General features: G+C 46.0%; 2 protein-coding genes across 2 annotated transcripts; both read right to left on the reverse strand.

The window, feature by feature from the left end:
• Positions 1 to 1,907: 1,907 nt before the first annotated feature.
• LOC137851549 (lymphocyte antigen 6E-like) lies at positions 1,908 to 11,173 on the reverse strand. Its single transcript, XM_068672774.1, has 3 exons — positions 6,505 to 11,173; positions 2,968 to 3,087; positions 1,908 to 2,188 (listed from the first exon to the last, which is right to left on the reverse strand). Exons 1-3 carry the CDS (start codon positions 6,554 to 6,556, stop codon positions 1,977 to 1,979), a joined length of 384 nt encoding a protein of 127 aa, XP_068528875.1. The 5' UTR covers positions 6,557 to 11,173; the 3' UTR covers positions 1,908 to 1,976.
• A 146-nt stretch (positions 11,174 to 11,319) lies between these two features.
• On the reverse strand, positions 11,320 to 16,173 carry LOC137851550 (lymphocyte antigen 6E-like). Its single transcript, XM_068672775.1, has 3 exons — positions 15,945 to 16,173; positions 12,595 to 12,714; positions 11,320 to 11,946 (listed from the first exon to the last, which is right to left on the reverse strand). The coding sequence occupies exons 1-3, from the start codon at positions 15,994 to 15,996 to the stop codon at positions 11,738 to 11,740; spliced, it is 381 nt and encodes a 126-aa protein (XP_068528876.1). The 5' UTR covers positions 15,997 to 16,173; the 3' UTR covers positions 11,320 to 11,737.

The following is a 16,173-nucleotide window of genomic DNA, read 5'->3' on the forward strand; positions in this document are numbered from 1 at the left end:
GGCTAAGGTTTGCTCTCCCTCCTGCCCATCCTGGTGCCCTGCACGCCGCCAGCCCCAGGGGACTTCTCAGCCCTTGACTCTTCCCTCCCTGCCATCTGACCTCACCCACGAGCTCTTTGATTTTTCACGTGCAGTGAAACTGGTTGAGATATAAATTGCTCCGTCTGCTTCCCTTTTCCTGCGCCAACTCGCCTGGCGGTAAAGGCAGTAACGGCTCTGGCCCCGAGCCCAACTTTCCTGGAGTTTTTTGCAAGCACCCAATATACTGCAGGGCCTACGGGAAGAAGGGACTTCCCTCTGCTTGGGGTTTTATTGATGCATGTGTTCGTGGCATCGGGATGCAGTGCGGCCACCACAGCCCATACCACAGCTGCCGGCCCCTTCCCTTTGCGGCTGGGCATCTCCTCCTTCCTCTCCATTTAAAAGTTTTTCCCTTCCCATTTCTCCCTCATAGCTTTCCTTCCGTTTTGTGGTTGACTTCACCAAAAGAAACTTAACAGCAAATTTTTGTTTGGCCCTCTCGACATCTGTTTTTCATCCCTGGGCTGGGCTCACCAGTATGCTCGGATCTACGGGTGCCAGTAGATCTACGGGTGCCATCATGGGAAAATAGTTGCTTCGTAATCCTGACAACATAAAACATCTCAGAAACGTGTATCCTTACAAAAATGTGCAACCAAACCATGGCAGACTTTCAAGATGATGCTTTAGACAAACCAAAGGTCTCATTTAGCTACCAAGTACATCTCATAAAAAAAAAAAAAAAAAAGAAAAAAAAAAGAACAAAACAAACAAAAAAAAAACTAACCACAAAACAAAGGCCTTAAATTGTTTGGATGAGTTCTAGTTTCCCCTAGAACACAGCTGAGCTAGTGACACTGCCAATTCTTCTCCTTTTTATTTTTATTTTTTTTTCAGAGAAGCAGCAGGGGCTATGACCAGGAAGCTCTGGGTTGTTTATGATAGTATTTGGCTGCCTGCCCTTCTTCTTCTCTGTAGACACCCCCAGGCCTCATCTACAGAGAGTTTCTGTCTCCCCTCAGCTGCAGCTCTTGCTGGGAGAGGAGGGAGCAGAGAGCCTGGAGCGCAAAACCAAAAACAAAGCCCAGCACAATCAATCGTTTCTGTGCCAGGAACATGGTTTTGTAGAAACCATCGCATGATCTCTACATGACTGGGGTTTGGCAACAGCTCTGAGGTTGGTTTGGCCCTGAAAAAAAAAAAAAAGAGGGAAATAGATATGGAGACATCTCCTTTTCCAGATGGACCCCATCCATGTCACCCCCCTTCCCTCCTCCCTCCGTCTCCCCGCTACCAGACGTTGCGTTTCCTCTCTCAGCCACATTTGTTCCTCTCTGCCTTTTCCCCAAACCCTGCTGACGAGTCAAAGCTGGGAGACGAAGAATGCTCATTTTAAAAGTGATACACTTACAAGAGCAAAGATCCAGGGGAGCCAGAAATCGTTGCCCACTGAGGCTGGAGGAATGTCCAAAATTCTGCCAGAAATAAGTTTTACCCCTCTTTGTTTGTTTACGAGCTGCTTGACCAACGTGAGATAATCAACCTACTGTGGCCAGAAGAAGATGCTGAATGTCCCCTCAGTGCTGGCCTAACTATTGGGCTATTACTCATGTTTCAGGCAGGGTGGGTTGTTATTCCATGCAGTGCTCAGAAACTCGAAGTGACAAAAATATGTCTTCAAGGACCTCTTCAGAGCAGTAATGATGTGAAGCCTGAACGTGTCAAAAGGGCTATCTTTTATGTGTTTCCTTGAGTGACTTGAATGTCTGGAGACACTTAAGATTCAAGTAAGCTTAGGAAATCAATGAGAGTTCAGCACCTACCTTATTTAGACTCTCAAAAATCGCAAGGGAAGCTCGTCTGCAAAGTACAACTCTTGAGAGCAGTAATTATCCCAGAGCTACACACTTTTATTTCAGACAACAAGGCCATCGTGGGGAGCTTTTCCTAACCCATCACAGTCCACATACAAAGATGTAAGTGATACTGGCCAGGACACCCAGGGACATCACTCCGTAGCTGCTTCGCTTGCTGCTGACTCCATTCACATTGCATAATGGTTTCTCACAGCAAGAAATCCTTTGAGAGGCTTGGTTTTGTTGCTGACTTGCTGCTGGGCACGTTGGGGAGCACATCTTAGAGATGACATACTTAGGCTTGTTGGGCTCTAATGAAGGGGGAAAAAGAAAGAAGGTCAAATGTAAGAATCGTTGTTCTCACATTTCTAAGTGTAAGGTGTTCTAAATCTGCACTGGTGAATATAAAAAAAAAAAAAAAAAAAAAAAAAAAAAAGGCCAGGGACCAGTGCCCAAGGCAAATATGTTTTTGGTTCTGGACTAGCAGCAGTCTGATTATGTACACACTGCTGCAACATGATGCTGGGGCTCCATGGTACATCTGTCCCAGGTGAAATTATCCTGTGTGGGTGGCTTTCAGTTCAGGTTGCCCAAAGCAATGTTCAGGTAGGATCGCTGCCCACCAGGATGGTTCTCCTGCAGCGGAGAACCTTGTGGGTGTATTTTATGGGAATACATGGAGGTGCTTGAAGGTGCAGAACCTCAAAGGCAAACCTGAAGGGTTGTGCATGGCAGAGGGAGTCAGCTGTGGAGCAGTTTTCTCCAAACATTTTTGTAAATCAACCCTGGGAGTGAATATTTCCATGGCAAGAGCTAGCTGGAGAGGTCACAGCAAAGCTTGGGGGAGAAAACCATGAAGCAGTGCATTCAGCTCCAGGCTGGAGTTCACTCCCTGGTGTTGCTGTACATAGCATCAGCATTGCCCCAACCCCTGGTAATAATATCAAGTATTTAGTGTTGCTGCAGTGATTGCAATAAGGAACAGGGTCAGTGTCTCCTAACAGTTGGTGACTGGGGTAATTGTTTGCCTACGTGAATTCCTGGGACTCCTGCTCTACAGCGCAAACAAAAGCATTGTTCAGAAACTTACTTGTTCCAATGTTGTCACGTATAGTCACACAATATTTCTCTTCCTTTGCACACATGGAAATGGTCAAACAGTTCTTGTTGGACTCCTGCTCTTGGCACACATAGCACATAAACGGATAAGCTGGAGGGACGACAAAAATAAATAAATAAATAAATAAAGAGCAAATTTCATGGTTTAGGAACTACAATACCTGCAAACCAAATATCTACATTTTCCTCGTTATAGCCTGATGAATGCTTGTGTGTGAATGACCAGTGACTTACTTTATTCCGTGACCCGTGGCAGCAATGTTAAATCCCTCTCTGTCTCATACGCCTCAGACTGCGAAGTGTTATCGATCTGTTTGCAATCTCTGGCAGCAGTAGATGTGAGTGGAATTCAAGGATTTGGGGTCTTTTATGATGGAGATTATTGCTGAGCAATAGCTTCTCTGTCCTTTAACTCTGCCACGTGCATTGCCCATTAGTTCTCAGTCACTTCTGCACAAAGTGTACACAAGGCTTGCCAAGGAGGACGTGAGGATGCCTGAGACCCAGAGCATTTTGAGGAGGTGGGCAATGCAGGAGGTGGGAAAAGCATCTTGCTTCTCTTTTATCTGGCTGGGAGAGTGAGTACAGTCACAGATCTTTTCGTGAGGTCCAACACCACCAGCTGAGCTGGCCTAACCTCAGTCCTAGGAAGTCTGGGGTGACTAGTCAGATGCTCTGCTGAACTTCTGCATGCTGCTGTAAGGTGGAGAATAAATGGGAAGTCTTAACCAAAAGTGGGATTTAACTGGAAAATGCAGATTTGGTGGTATACTTCAGACGTCTGGAATACAGATACAGAAGATGATCTGCAGCAAGGTCAGACAATGATGAGCTGTCCTGTCTGTCAGGGATGCTCATCCTTGCCCTGAGATGCAGAAGGTGGTGGGATAGACCCCTGATAAGGTTCTGGGAAGTGATGATGCAAAGGAAGAGGAGCAGAAACAGGACTGTGTAGGAGAGAGGATTAGTTTCTTTAAAAACACGGTTATTTCTGGAAGGGGAATCAACGCAGAATGCTTGCCAAGTTCCTGGTAAGTCTGGGGAGGCTGTCAGTACAGAAAGGGCAGAAAGCAACGTTCCTGTGAGTGCAGTTTGGCCTGATAAGAAGTCAGCCTCAAAAAAGTGGAAGGGCAATGAAGGTCAGAGAGAACATTAAATGAGAAGTCTGAGGGAAGGGAAGGGAAGGGAAGGGAAGGGAAGGGAAGGGAAGGGAAGGGAAGGGAAGGGAAGGGAAGGGAAGGGAAGGGAAGGGAAGGGAAGGGAAGGGAAGGGAAGGGAAGGGAAGGGAAGGGAAGGGAAGGGAAGGGAAGGGAAGGGAAGGGAAGGGAAGGGAAGGGAAGGGAAGGGAAGGGAAGGGAAGGGAAGGGAAGGGAAGGGAAGGGAAGGGAAGGGAAGGGAAGGGAAGGGAAGGGAAGGGAAGGGAAGGGAAGGGAAGGGAAGGGAAGGGAAGGGAAGGGAAGGGAAGGGAAGGGAAGGGAAGGGAAGGGAAGGATTGGGCTGATGCTGAGAAATATATAACATATATTTAATATATAATATTGTGTAGCTTTGTGAAACACATTGCACTAAAATAAAAACTGGCCACATAATACAAGATGAGGAACAACAGGTTAGGGTACAATTAAGAACTGCAGTGTAAACAGCGGGAGCCAACAGTGTCACACTACAGCAATGAAAACAAATGTCACTCAAGGGAACACAAACGGCAACGTCATGTGCAAGATATGCAAAGTGCCCTTTCCACTCTGGCAAGACCTCGTCTGAAACATCGATGTCCTAATCTGTATGCGACACTTCAAAAATATGCGAAGCACTTGGAGAGGGACCAGAGGAGAGGGAGAGGTGGTCAGAGATCTTGAAAACACAACCTTGTGGAAAAGGTTGGAAGCATTTCGTTTGTTTAGTCAAAGTGAGATAATGCTGAGGAAAGACACGGTGACCTTCTTCAAGCAAGCAAAAAGAAACTGCAAAGAAGGTCGTAAACTGTTCTTCACAGCCTATGTTGAAAACGCAAAAGAACTGTACAAAAAGAGAGGGGCGTTAGATATTTAGATTAACTCTCTAGAGAGAAAAGCATCTGAGCAGTTCCAGGCTGTTCAGTCTTCTTTGTTGGAAATTTTCAAGGCCACATCAGACAAACGTCTACCTGGTCTGGTCCAGCATTGGACCAGGGAAAAGGATCATGACCTTTTAATATTTCTTCTGGACATATTTCTACTCTGTCAAGTTCATGGAAACAAAGGACAACAGGCCCTGTTGGTGGGCTGTGACATCAAGAGTTTTGATCAAAAGTTGGCACAGAAAAGGAATGGAGCCCCAGATACAAGAGAATAATCAAATAGTTCTGTCCAACACTGCCTTTGTCTCTGTACTAGACCAGAAAGTTGTGATCTTTTTATCTTGAATGTGAAAGACTTGAATTAGAACAACTAGCTGTCTCTGATCAAGACTGGGCTTCAGAAAGCTGCTGTACAAAAAGCTGTCCTAATGTCCATTTGCAAGCTAATGCTAATATAAAATGTCATCAGCCCGCTAGAACAATAAGGTACACCATCATGAAATGCGTCCTGGGTCTCTGTTAGCCTTCCACATTGTCCTACGTAATACTGAGGATGTTGCCCTTGATAGTTACTCTCCTGTCTCCATTTTGTGTGATATCACTCAGGATAGTGATTTCTTTTCAGTTACATACCCCTTTCCCCACCCCAAAACTGACCAAAACTTGTGATCTTCCAGGCATGCTGCAGTGCCATCTGTCCAAAAACACGTGGGAGTAAGAGGTTGATACATCAGAGAGCAAGAATTAATTAAATGTCTTTCTCAACCCCTGCTAGATACGTATCGTGGTTTCTGGGAAACCATCAGGTGTGGGGGAAATACTGGCAAACTAATCGTGCAAGTGGCGTGTAGCAATACACGTGTATCAGTCCCAGAAGGAGGACACACATCTAGAATAACACAGACTTTGCTTCGGAAGGAGGATGCCTTTAGCATGACATATGCATGCAAAAGTTCTTTCACCTCTGACTCTGATTTCACCTATAAAAATTCTCAGTGCTGCGTTTCCTAGGGAGCAAGACACACGCCACACCGCGCAGCTCAAAACAATGAAAGAAGCAGCTGTGAGGAGAAGTCTGTAAAACACGTAAAACCGATATGGGTAAAAAATATGTCTTGTTATGACTTCTGGCACTTTCAATGTGCATCATTGGGAAAGATCCCACAGACCACTGCATGTACATAACAGCATCTGGTGCAACACAGTTAGAGCTTTATCACTTGGTACCGCCTGCTGGGTGGAAGAATTAACTTTATCAGGATCTTATTCCTGCAGCAAATGGAGAGCTCATGGTTAATCAAGGTATAGATGGAAGTTGGCAGCCATGTGGCTGCGGTGTTGCAATACTGCAAAGCTGGTGATGGCCCCCCAAATTCCTGCCACATAGAAAAATTAACGCCATCCTCTCTATAAGCCTTATTTTAATTAATAACAGCATTAAAGGCTCACCTTGCTCCACGCACAGGACAGCAGCCAGCAAGGTGACAAGAACAGTCTTCATCTCCACCAGACGCTCTCCGCCAGACTGGGAAGGTGTTCGGAGGGCAGGTTATATACGTTTGGAACAGCAGCAGTTTTACAGGTTCCAGATGTCTCGCGGGTGGACATGAAATCAACCCAAGGGTGTGTAATGTGCATGTGGGAGTTCTCCATGCTGGAGCCCATGGAACGGGATAGCACCTTGGGGAAAAGTCCCTTTAGCTCCCCGTTTATTGCTCTTCCAGTATTATGAGTAATGGGAAATGAGGAGCTCTTCTCTCCTCTGGCTTCCTTCACTTCCTTCTATCTTTCTTCTCAAGGGAAACAGCAGCTGCACTGATGAAATAGTGGAGCCTGCAGGCACAGGGAAATAGTCCTCGCAGTGCATTTTTGTAATCCACTTAGATTGTCCATGCATGATGCACCAGGGCTCATACCGCTTTCTTTAATTATGCTGCAGAACCAGAAGGCCAGATTCTCAACTGGCCTACACTGATTTAGCTCCAATAACATCAATTTTACACTAAATGAAATTAGCTGATGGCTTTTTACACAGAAATTTTTCCTCAAATTTTCATGTTGGTCTTCATATCTTTATCATTTTTCTGTTACCTACAGATAATCCCTGTGCTCATTCCTCTCTTGGTTGTACTTCTCGAATACCTTTCAAAATCCCATAAATGTTTTATTTAATGACATTTTGCTTCTATTTTGGGGATCTTTCAGAGGGTCTGCTTTTCTCCACACCCAGCAGTTTCTGGAAATCAGACCTCTGCTTGTAATACCACAAATTGGTGTATTGGAATTGCCAGTCTACTCTGAAAAAGCCATCTCTCACAATATCTTTTTCAATCTCTCCTCTTAAATCAGTCCATTTCCCTCTATTCCTCTGTGTTGCCCTCTTCTGAATTTCTCAAGATCTGTTTCTGACATTCTGGGAAATAAACCGTAATAGGAGCTGCATCTTGTAAGAGCTCGTGCTGCCATCTCAATGTTCCTCGAAGGTGAGATTAGTCCTGCACAGCAGGTAGCAGAACACACAAAAGAAAATGTTGCCAAAACTGCCTTTTTCTGGTAATTATGGAATAACCTGAAGGTGGTTCTCTAGGAGCAGCCATTAGTAGGGTATTTGCTTGGTCTTTGCAGCACAAGGGGTTGTTTCCTTTGTGTCTGATATGATTCACTTAAACACTGGATGATTTCCTTATCCTCATGAGTTTCTGACACTTCTCAGGCCTTCCTAGAACTGCTCCAGGAATGACATCGTCAGGAGGTGAATTCCAGTCTTGTTCAAGGCTGATGTCAAAACAGACATCCCTGCTCTTGGTTTGGGAGATTTGTGAGGTCAGCAGGGGTCATGCTGGTGATGATCAGATTGAACCTTCTGCTTTTCTGAGGTCAATTAGGTTTACTGTCCAAATGTGTTAGGAACAGGTTGCTCTTCCTAATTAGTGGGTGTCTCCTCCTGCTGGTATTTTGCAATGTGGATAAAAGGAAGCAACCGTTTTTCCTTTGTTTTGGTCCTATAAATTTACCCATGGACTTCTGTACTGTGTATTCCTGCTCCCCTTTCTCCATAACTGAAAGACTGATCCACTTATTGCCATATCCCCCGTCACACTGACCTTGCCAACACCCGTTTGTTTCTACATGAACCTTCATGCAACAGGATTTTGGCTCGGTCCATTCATCAAGTCACCAGCTAATTAGTCAGCAAGTGAGGCTAAGCTCTGCCAACAAGTGTGTACTGAATCTAAGAAGAGAAATTTGAATAGGAAACCAGCTCTTCTATGTCAAACAGTTATCTGGGAGCTGTCCTCAAGATATTAAAGTCTTGGTTATTACTTAGGCCTACTGTAATGCTGGAGCATGCTCTCTTCACAGCGTCTAGAGAGGGCTAATTGAGCCCAGAGAGGCCCAGTGACTAAGTTGCAGTGCTTCTTTCTTTCTCAAGAGGACAGATTACGAAACTTGAAGCAGTCAGAGGCAATAATTAAGCAGCCAAAGTGGGGAGGCGTCTCCTGCTGACCATCATCACGGACATCAGCCTGAAGGAAGGTCTGGAGCAGGCCAAGCAGGGACACCAAGGAAGAAGTAAGATTGAGGAATACCAAAATAACTATGGGGGCTGAGTCACCTCTGTTGAGTGATCTCATCGATACCCATTTGGGAAAACGAAAATGGACCTCAAAATGGAGCCATGAGTTGGCCACATGACAATAGAGCCACAGCTAATTGTGAAAAGGGGTTGTTTTGCTACTTTCCATGACTTTCAGAAACATTTTAGACCCAGTGAAGACCTTTTTCTGATCTTACAAATCCATCTTCTCTCTTGCTTTGTCACTAGTGCGCAGGGTGTTGATCTGATCTGGACAAGTAAGAAAAGAGGAAGAGAAGAAAATTGATATTGTGAGGGAAAACAGAACCAAAGCATTCAAGGAGAGCAGAAGGCAGTATAGAACCTCCATATCAATGGTGATAAAGCCCTGAGTTAGGGAAAACAAGGACCAAGGTCACATCACCTCCCACAGGTGCCTAATTTAGGCAGGGCAAGGCCTCCTTGGCTGATTCAGGTCCTGGCACGGTGACTCAGAGCACCAAAAAACGAACTCTTATATAATCCAGGTAGAGAGAGCCAGCTGCCTCCCAGGAGAAATCCCAACTATCTGAGTGAGATGCCCTTCACCTCCCCAGGAGCCCTCCAGGCACCCCAGATTTCTCTGCAGGGCACGTTGGTGTTTTCATGGGAGGACTACACAACCATGGTAGCCAACAAATAAGAAAACTGGGGTGGAGGGACCCGGAATTAGACACCTGTATCTGCCCGCCAGATGTCACCTCAGGATTTCTCAGGGAGGCTGGCAGAACGGAGTCTCCTCTTACACAACACCTACTGCCGAGGAGGGTTCCCAGTGGAAGCTTTCATGGTTTGAGGACCTCCTGTGCCTCAGGACAATTCAGATAAGACAGATAAGGAACCTTTTATGTAAACAGAAATGTTGTTCAATCTCAGTGGGTTGTGTTGCTGGGCAGGAGGGAATGTAAAACCTGTGGGGTCAGGGAGAAACCAGGTGTGAGGGAGGCAGGCCGTGGCCCGCAGATGGAGCTGCTTCCTTCAGGACAAGAGTCCTGTCTTCTCAGTGGTGTTCATAACTCCTCCATGCAATGGCCGTAAGCAGACCATGAAACCCTGCATGTGTTCATCCCCTTTTCCCACACGTTCTTCCTTCACGTCCCAGCTTTCCTCCCATACCATAACAGAGGCTCCTGCCAAGCCCAAGTAGCACAGGACATGACCTTATTTTAAACCTGTGTGCCAAGAGCAGCTTTGTCCTCACAAGCTGAGCAGGACAAGACCTGTCCTGCAGTCACCAGTACTGCCCCAGCTCAATCTTGTACAAACTAGTACTGTCACTAAGAAATCCTAAGCCTGTGGATAGCAAAGATTTGAGGTTACTTCAAATAGCTTGGTCTTCACCAACATATTGTCTGGATGCGGGGCATTAGATGACCATCCAAGGGCACAGAACAGCTCTTGTGTGTTCGAGATGGTTAGATGTGTGTGCCACAAGAATATCTCTAAATTTGGCAGGATGGGAAGAAAGGTGAAGGGGGTAGACGGGACAGAAGACTGGAGCCAGCTCAGCTGAGGGATGGCAGCACAATATAAACCATAGGGACAACCAAGAGTCTCATGGCTAAAAATAGAGTAAACTTGGCCAACAAGGAGAAAAAAGAAGGAGATGAGGCTATAGCAAGAAAATAGAGGTTGGAAGCAAAGCCCAGGGACTGCATAGCCAGACACTGGACATGGAGGGGAGGAAGGGTGGGCAAGAAGGGATTAGAGTAAATTGGGGTAAGAGGAAGCTGTGAGACCACATTTCCTTTGCAAACCTGCTACAAAGACCTAGGAGTTGTGAGCCTTGCTCCTTTTGCTCTTGGCACATCCCCACAGCTCTCCCTGTGTGGTGAGCCTATGGAGCCAGAACCAGCTGGGTGAGCTGCACCCAACTAATTACCCTGGGAGATCTTCGTCACAGTAACTCTAATGAAGAGTTTCCCCAGCTCAGGAGAAAGCATTTCAGCCTCACATGACTTACTTTGGAAGGGTTTAAGTGAGCAGACATCTCAGTCACAGCTAGGATTATCTACAAGGAAGGTCAGCACAAAGGAATGTGTTCCTTCAAATTTTAACCCAGGTAGAAAACTTGACTATCAGACGTAAGAGATTTGTTTTCAGAGTTAATATTTTGTTACAGATGAAGCTGAAATTTCAACATTCCAGCAGACACATGGTAGAAACTGCCTGTCTTTTCTGAGGAGTTTCCTTTAAACACCATGCAAGATACTTTTCTTCCCTTTCAAGATAATCCGTAATGCTTATAAAGCAACTTTCACTGGAAGATCTTAAATCACTTTAAAGAAAATTTAATGCTCAAGATCCCTTCGTGTTGGTCCCTCCTTGTCCCCTCTGTTTGCCTGCTGGAGAGCTCAGCAGCCATTTCCTCTCCGCCAGCTGACCCAGAAGAGAAATTGAATGCAAGTCAAATAGAATGCAGTTTACTCTGAAATGGAGTCACAAAATGACACTTCTGCCAATAGAGAAGAAAAAATAAAAAAAAAGAAAGCCTTAGGAGAGGCTTCCTGAAGTGAATGCAAAGCAATTGCAATATATTTCAGCGTTATTTCAATTCAGTTTGCAGACTAACGCCTCCACTTTTGTTGCTGCTAACACGGACGCATCCAGCCGCTATGTCCAATGTACCATACCACACACTCACACAATAGTCTAAAATAACACTTTATTGTGCCCAGCTTCTGCTTAACAACTATAATATCAAAGGCTTCCTCAGCAAAATGATGCAGGGCAGAAAATAGTATAAAGGGAAAAATGGCACAGGGGAATGGGAAGGCCAAAATGAAGGGGAAAAAATGTATGGAGTTACTAAGTTTTGTAGTAGAAGAGATGGTGCCTATATGGTACTCTCATCCCTTTCTCTTCCAAACACCATTTTGAGGTAGGGCCATACTCTTGTGCTTGCTCATCAGAGCACAGAAAGAGCAAAAATATTTGCCGATGGGATGTGACACACCAAGTGGAGAAACAGGGCAGGGCAGCATTGACCCCAAAAGAAACTTCTGTACAGACGAGATCTGGAGCCCTGGCAATGCAAAGCCAGGCAGCTCCTTTCCCCCAGCCCCTTTAAAACCCCAGCCGGAGGATGCAGGCAAGGCTGGCCAAGACACCCACAGCTATCATGGTGTAACTGGTTTTCACGCTGCTGGCCCCGCTGATGTTGCACAGGGAAGTCTCGCAGCAGCTGGTGGCAACACCAGCAATGCCAATATTCACGTCAATGGATGGGCAAAATGCAGAGCATTTCTTGGTGATGTGCTGCTTGCGGTCATTGCCTGAAGTAGGAGAGAGACAACAAGAAGAAAAGTCAGATTTTATTTATTTATTTATTTATTTATTTTAAATAAAAGACTATCTGCACAATGTCCACGAGGGAGTATATTGTTCTATACTTAATGCCGTTGGTTTTCCATTGGGCTTTGGTTCATCGCATTGTGTTTTGTTTATTTGTGACCTATGGAGACCATCCCTAGACCTTAAGACTCCTATGTCATTTTCACGGCCAGCTGAATGCAACCTGAAGCAGGGATTTGGAGATCTAATGCATTTGTACAGAGCAAGATCGCGAGACTTCATCGTCACCATGCCTTGGCTTTGCTCCTTCCACAGCACCCAGTCCTTTCCAGTTCCACCACCTTTTAAATATATATGTGAGCCTGCAGGTTAGACAAGGGGTTTGTGCAGAGAAATCTTTTCTTTGCCATTGTTTCCCTCTCCTAGGTGTGCTTAATAATACGCGTGGTATTGTTGCGATATATTGCGACAGAGATGTGCTACGTTGAATTCCCACTTGCCACAAGATTTCCTCTGCGTGCCATGATGCCTAATTTTTCTGCCACACCTTCTGGTGGGAGGACACCCTGCAGTCAGCCTAACGCGATCCCCATTTGTCATCAAACCCCTAGGACAAGCTGCACACTTACCGAGTCCTGTGGTGGAATATGTTGTCAGGCAGTACTTCTCGTGGTCAGAGCACGTGGCTATATTCATGCACTGTATGTTGGACGATGCATCTTTGCATGTGAAACATGACAGGGAGAAAGCTGCAAGAGAAGCACACAGCACACATGGCTCAGCTCTAGGGACATGCCCAGGAGCACAAAAACAGTGGTGCTGGCCCAGACTGAGGGTCTGGCAAACCCAGCAGACACAGACCAGGAAAGCATAAAAACAGGGTAAAAATGTATGAAACTTCCCCCCAGAAACTCTCCTGGATCCAAATTACTTGAAGCTCAGATTCCTGACACTGATGTGGTTTGCTTTTTTAGCAACCCTCCAGGGATCTCCCTTATGGATACCTACGTGAGTCTCTCTTAAAATTTTGGCATCCCTGAGGGTGCTTTTGGAAATAGCTCCCCAGTCTAACGCTACTTGTAGCCTGAAGTCCTTCTGAGCCCTTTCTAACCTGGCTTCTTCCAGCCCTGTTGTGTGGCCAACAGTTCTTGCATGGAAAGAGACCCGCTGAGTCCTGTCCACTCCCTTTCACAACCTCTTTGAGGTATCTGGAGAGCCCTGACCTACACAACCTTTCTCAGAACAGGCAGACCGACAGTCAATTCTTGAACTCCTTTGAATACCAAAAGGAAAAGAGATCTGAGAATAACCCCTGTGGCCATGCAGAGTGGGAACTTTTTGCTGCATGCCTCCTCAGCATATCTCGATGAGGAACGAGCAATGCTGCTCTGCACCTCACTGTTTGATGGGAAGATGGATGCTTGCATTTGACTGCTTCAGTTTTGGAGCTCTCCTGTGTGCTAGGAGGCAATCCTGGACCTGTAGACGACAGGGCTCAGCAAACCAGCCCCTGAGCTGCAGCACAGCCATTAGTGGGTGAAGACTGTAGCACCACGGAATTTGTACATCTGTAAGACTGCATCTGCAAAGCGCTGTGCTAATCTGCGTGAATGAAAACAGTTTGCACACAAGGAGGCTCAAGCAGCCTCATTCATAGCAAAGAGATCCTCAGGGAAGGTTTCTTTGCATGATAAGAGGAATTTCCTGCTCATCTGTTTATCTGCAGCAAACACTCCTGCAGTAATGTCACCCAGTGGGGATTAGTCTCATTCTTCACATTCCCGGACTATCCCTATCTGTGGCCAGTTAATATTCATCATATTCTTGTACCAACACTGGCCTTTAGTTTTGTTTCCCCTGCTCTTCATCTCCCTCGCCCTTCTTCCTCTTTGCCCGAGCTTCTTTGCCCTTTCTGGTGCTTTTTCCAGCAATTTCCCAACCTCATTTCTGCCCGTGTTTGACACTAGACAAGTCCATCTGACCGAAAGAGGATCCCCAGTGCGCAGGGTGCTGCCAGCCAGGACCTGACCCCATCTCAGGTCATGAATTGAAGTGACTAGGGCGTTCACTGCATTTCACAGGAAGCCACAAAATAATAAGAAGAATAAAAAAAAAAAAGTCATATAAATAGTCATCCTCTGTGTACACAGCCTCCTCCACAACCACAGCTAGCAGCATCCCTTTTGCTCCTTCAGTGGCCACCTAGCACTGACCTTCACTGTCCCCTTGTGGCTTCTAGTCCTCACAAATCATTCAGTATTGTCCTCATGCTGCAGGCAACATTTTTGAGTCTGGGACCCTCCTTTAGGCCACCTGCATGCAAACTGCTAATTCCTCATTCTCTTGTCTTGTGCAAACCCCACACAAGCACTCCACCCTACAAGGAACCACCCTTTCCTCCTAGGATAACTTTGTACTACCAACCGAGTTCCCAAACTGGGTTTTCCAGACGTGTAATTCATTTTATTCATTAATTAATGCAGCTTCTTTAATCAAGCCCATTCAAAGAGAAACTTCCTGAATCTACACAGAAAATAGTGGCGCTCACTGGATGCCCAAGCCCTGTTTCATCCCAGCCTCCCAAAGCTGCTAATTTAGGAGTCTAGATGCCATGGGAGGAGGGCAGGCACACGCAAGGTGATTTTACCAACCTCCCTCTGTGCTCAGGAGGTTTCTCTTGTGCTCAGCATTTACTACAGACAACTCTGGAGACACGTGGCTGCCTTTGAAGGTCCTCTGCCTGTGCCCAGGAAGACCTCTGCTCTAGAGGAAAAGGAACATTCCTCAAGGAAGATTTTCACGTGAATAATTCAAGCCACGCATACAAACAGCTTACATATGTAAAGCGTTAGCAAGTGCAAGCTCTAGCAGATGCAGGATTTGCACCGTTAAAATCGGTGAGGTTCAGGATTAATTGGAACTGCTACCAGCCTTCTGGCTACATTGCACAGCAAAAGTGGTGCTGCCTATGTGTTAATTTTCACTGACTCCTTTAGTAAGTTTGCTGTCTCATTACGTGATCTTTGTAAAAAATGTGATTACAGTTGATAAGCTGCAGGAAAGGATCCGTTTATCACCCTCGAGTTTCTCAACCCCATTGAGCACAATGATTTAGCACACGCCAGGTTTAAAGCCTCTGAAGTCCCGGGCTAAGAACATTTGCAGCTTCAAATTAACTATGAGCCTCAGTGCTCTGCTAGGTGGAGACCAGAATGGCCGTTAATTTGCAGGTAAAGCCCTACAACAGAGCCAGAGAAAGATTCAGTTTGCAATAAGGCAAAAGCCACATGAGCCGAGGGAACCAAATATTTCCCTTGAAATAGTCAGAGGGATGCTCAGATAAAGGGAAAAAGTTATCAGAGTGAGAATGGGACTCTGCATCTCGATTCCAGGTCTGGGATTACTGTTGGCGATGTTACAGCTCAAAGCAATGAGCTGCAAAAAAGGGATGAGAGCCAGGCTGCATTTTCTTATGGCGTGACCATCTCTACCATTTCAGGCAATTAAATCTTGTAATTGCTTCCAATAAACAAGCAAGTAAAAAAAATAAAAAAACACATGCTTTACTTTATGTTACATTTGCAGCCTTATTGCAGATGTTACCACTTCCCTATCCACAACTGCATAAAGCAAAATTAACTCCCCTTCTCATGGAGCTGCACCAAGTCTCAGGGCTCCCTGCATGGAGCTGCTGCAAGGGCTGAGCTGGGCCAGGTGAGGTGGGTCCCTCATCCCCCACTTCAGCCCCTCAGCATCCTTCCAACATCTCCTGGTGGGGATACATCCCCTGGCTGGAAGACCATCTGCTAAATGAAACTGGTCAGCTACTTCTTATTCTGAGAAATGCAACATCCTCTAGAGCGAAACGAGGCTCAGCGTTGCCATCCATGCTGCAAAATCCCCTCGTCTCCCTTGAGAAGTCAAAGGCATGCCCCAGCTCCGGGGTCTTGCAAGCACAAAGCAATCCCTGGCGACTCACCCCTCTCCGCGCACAGGGCTACGGCGAGCACGACGAGAAGAGAAGGCTTCATCCTCTGCAGGTCTTGCAGCCTCCAGAGCGAGCAGGACTCACGCAGGGCACTTTTTATACCTCGGCAGTGTTTGCTTTGATCCCGGGATAATAACTATGGGGTTGAAGTGTCAGATGATGAATGATTGAGAGGGATGTGTCAGTGCTTGTGTGGGGAAATACGTTGGAAATCTAAACG

This window comes from Anas acuta, chromosome 2 (assembly GCF_963932015.1).
Source record: "Anas acuta chromosome 2, bAnaAcu1.1, whole genome shotgun sequence".
NCBI classification, from domain to species: Eukaryota; Metazoa; Chordata; class Aves; order Anseriformes; family Anatidae; genus Anas; species Anas acuta.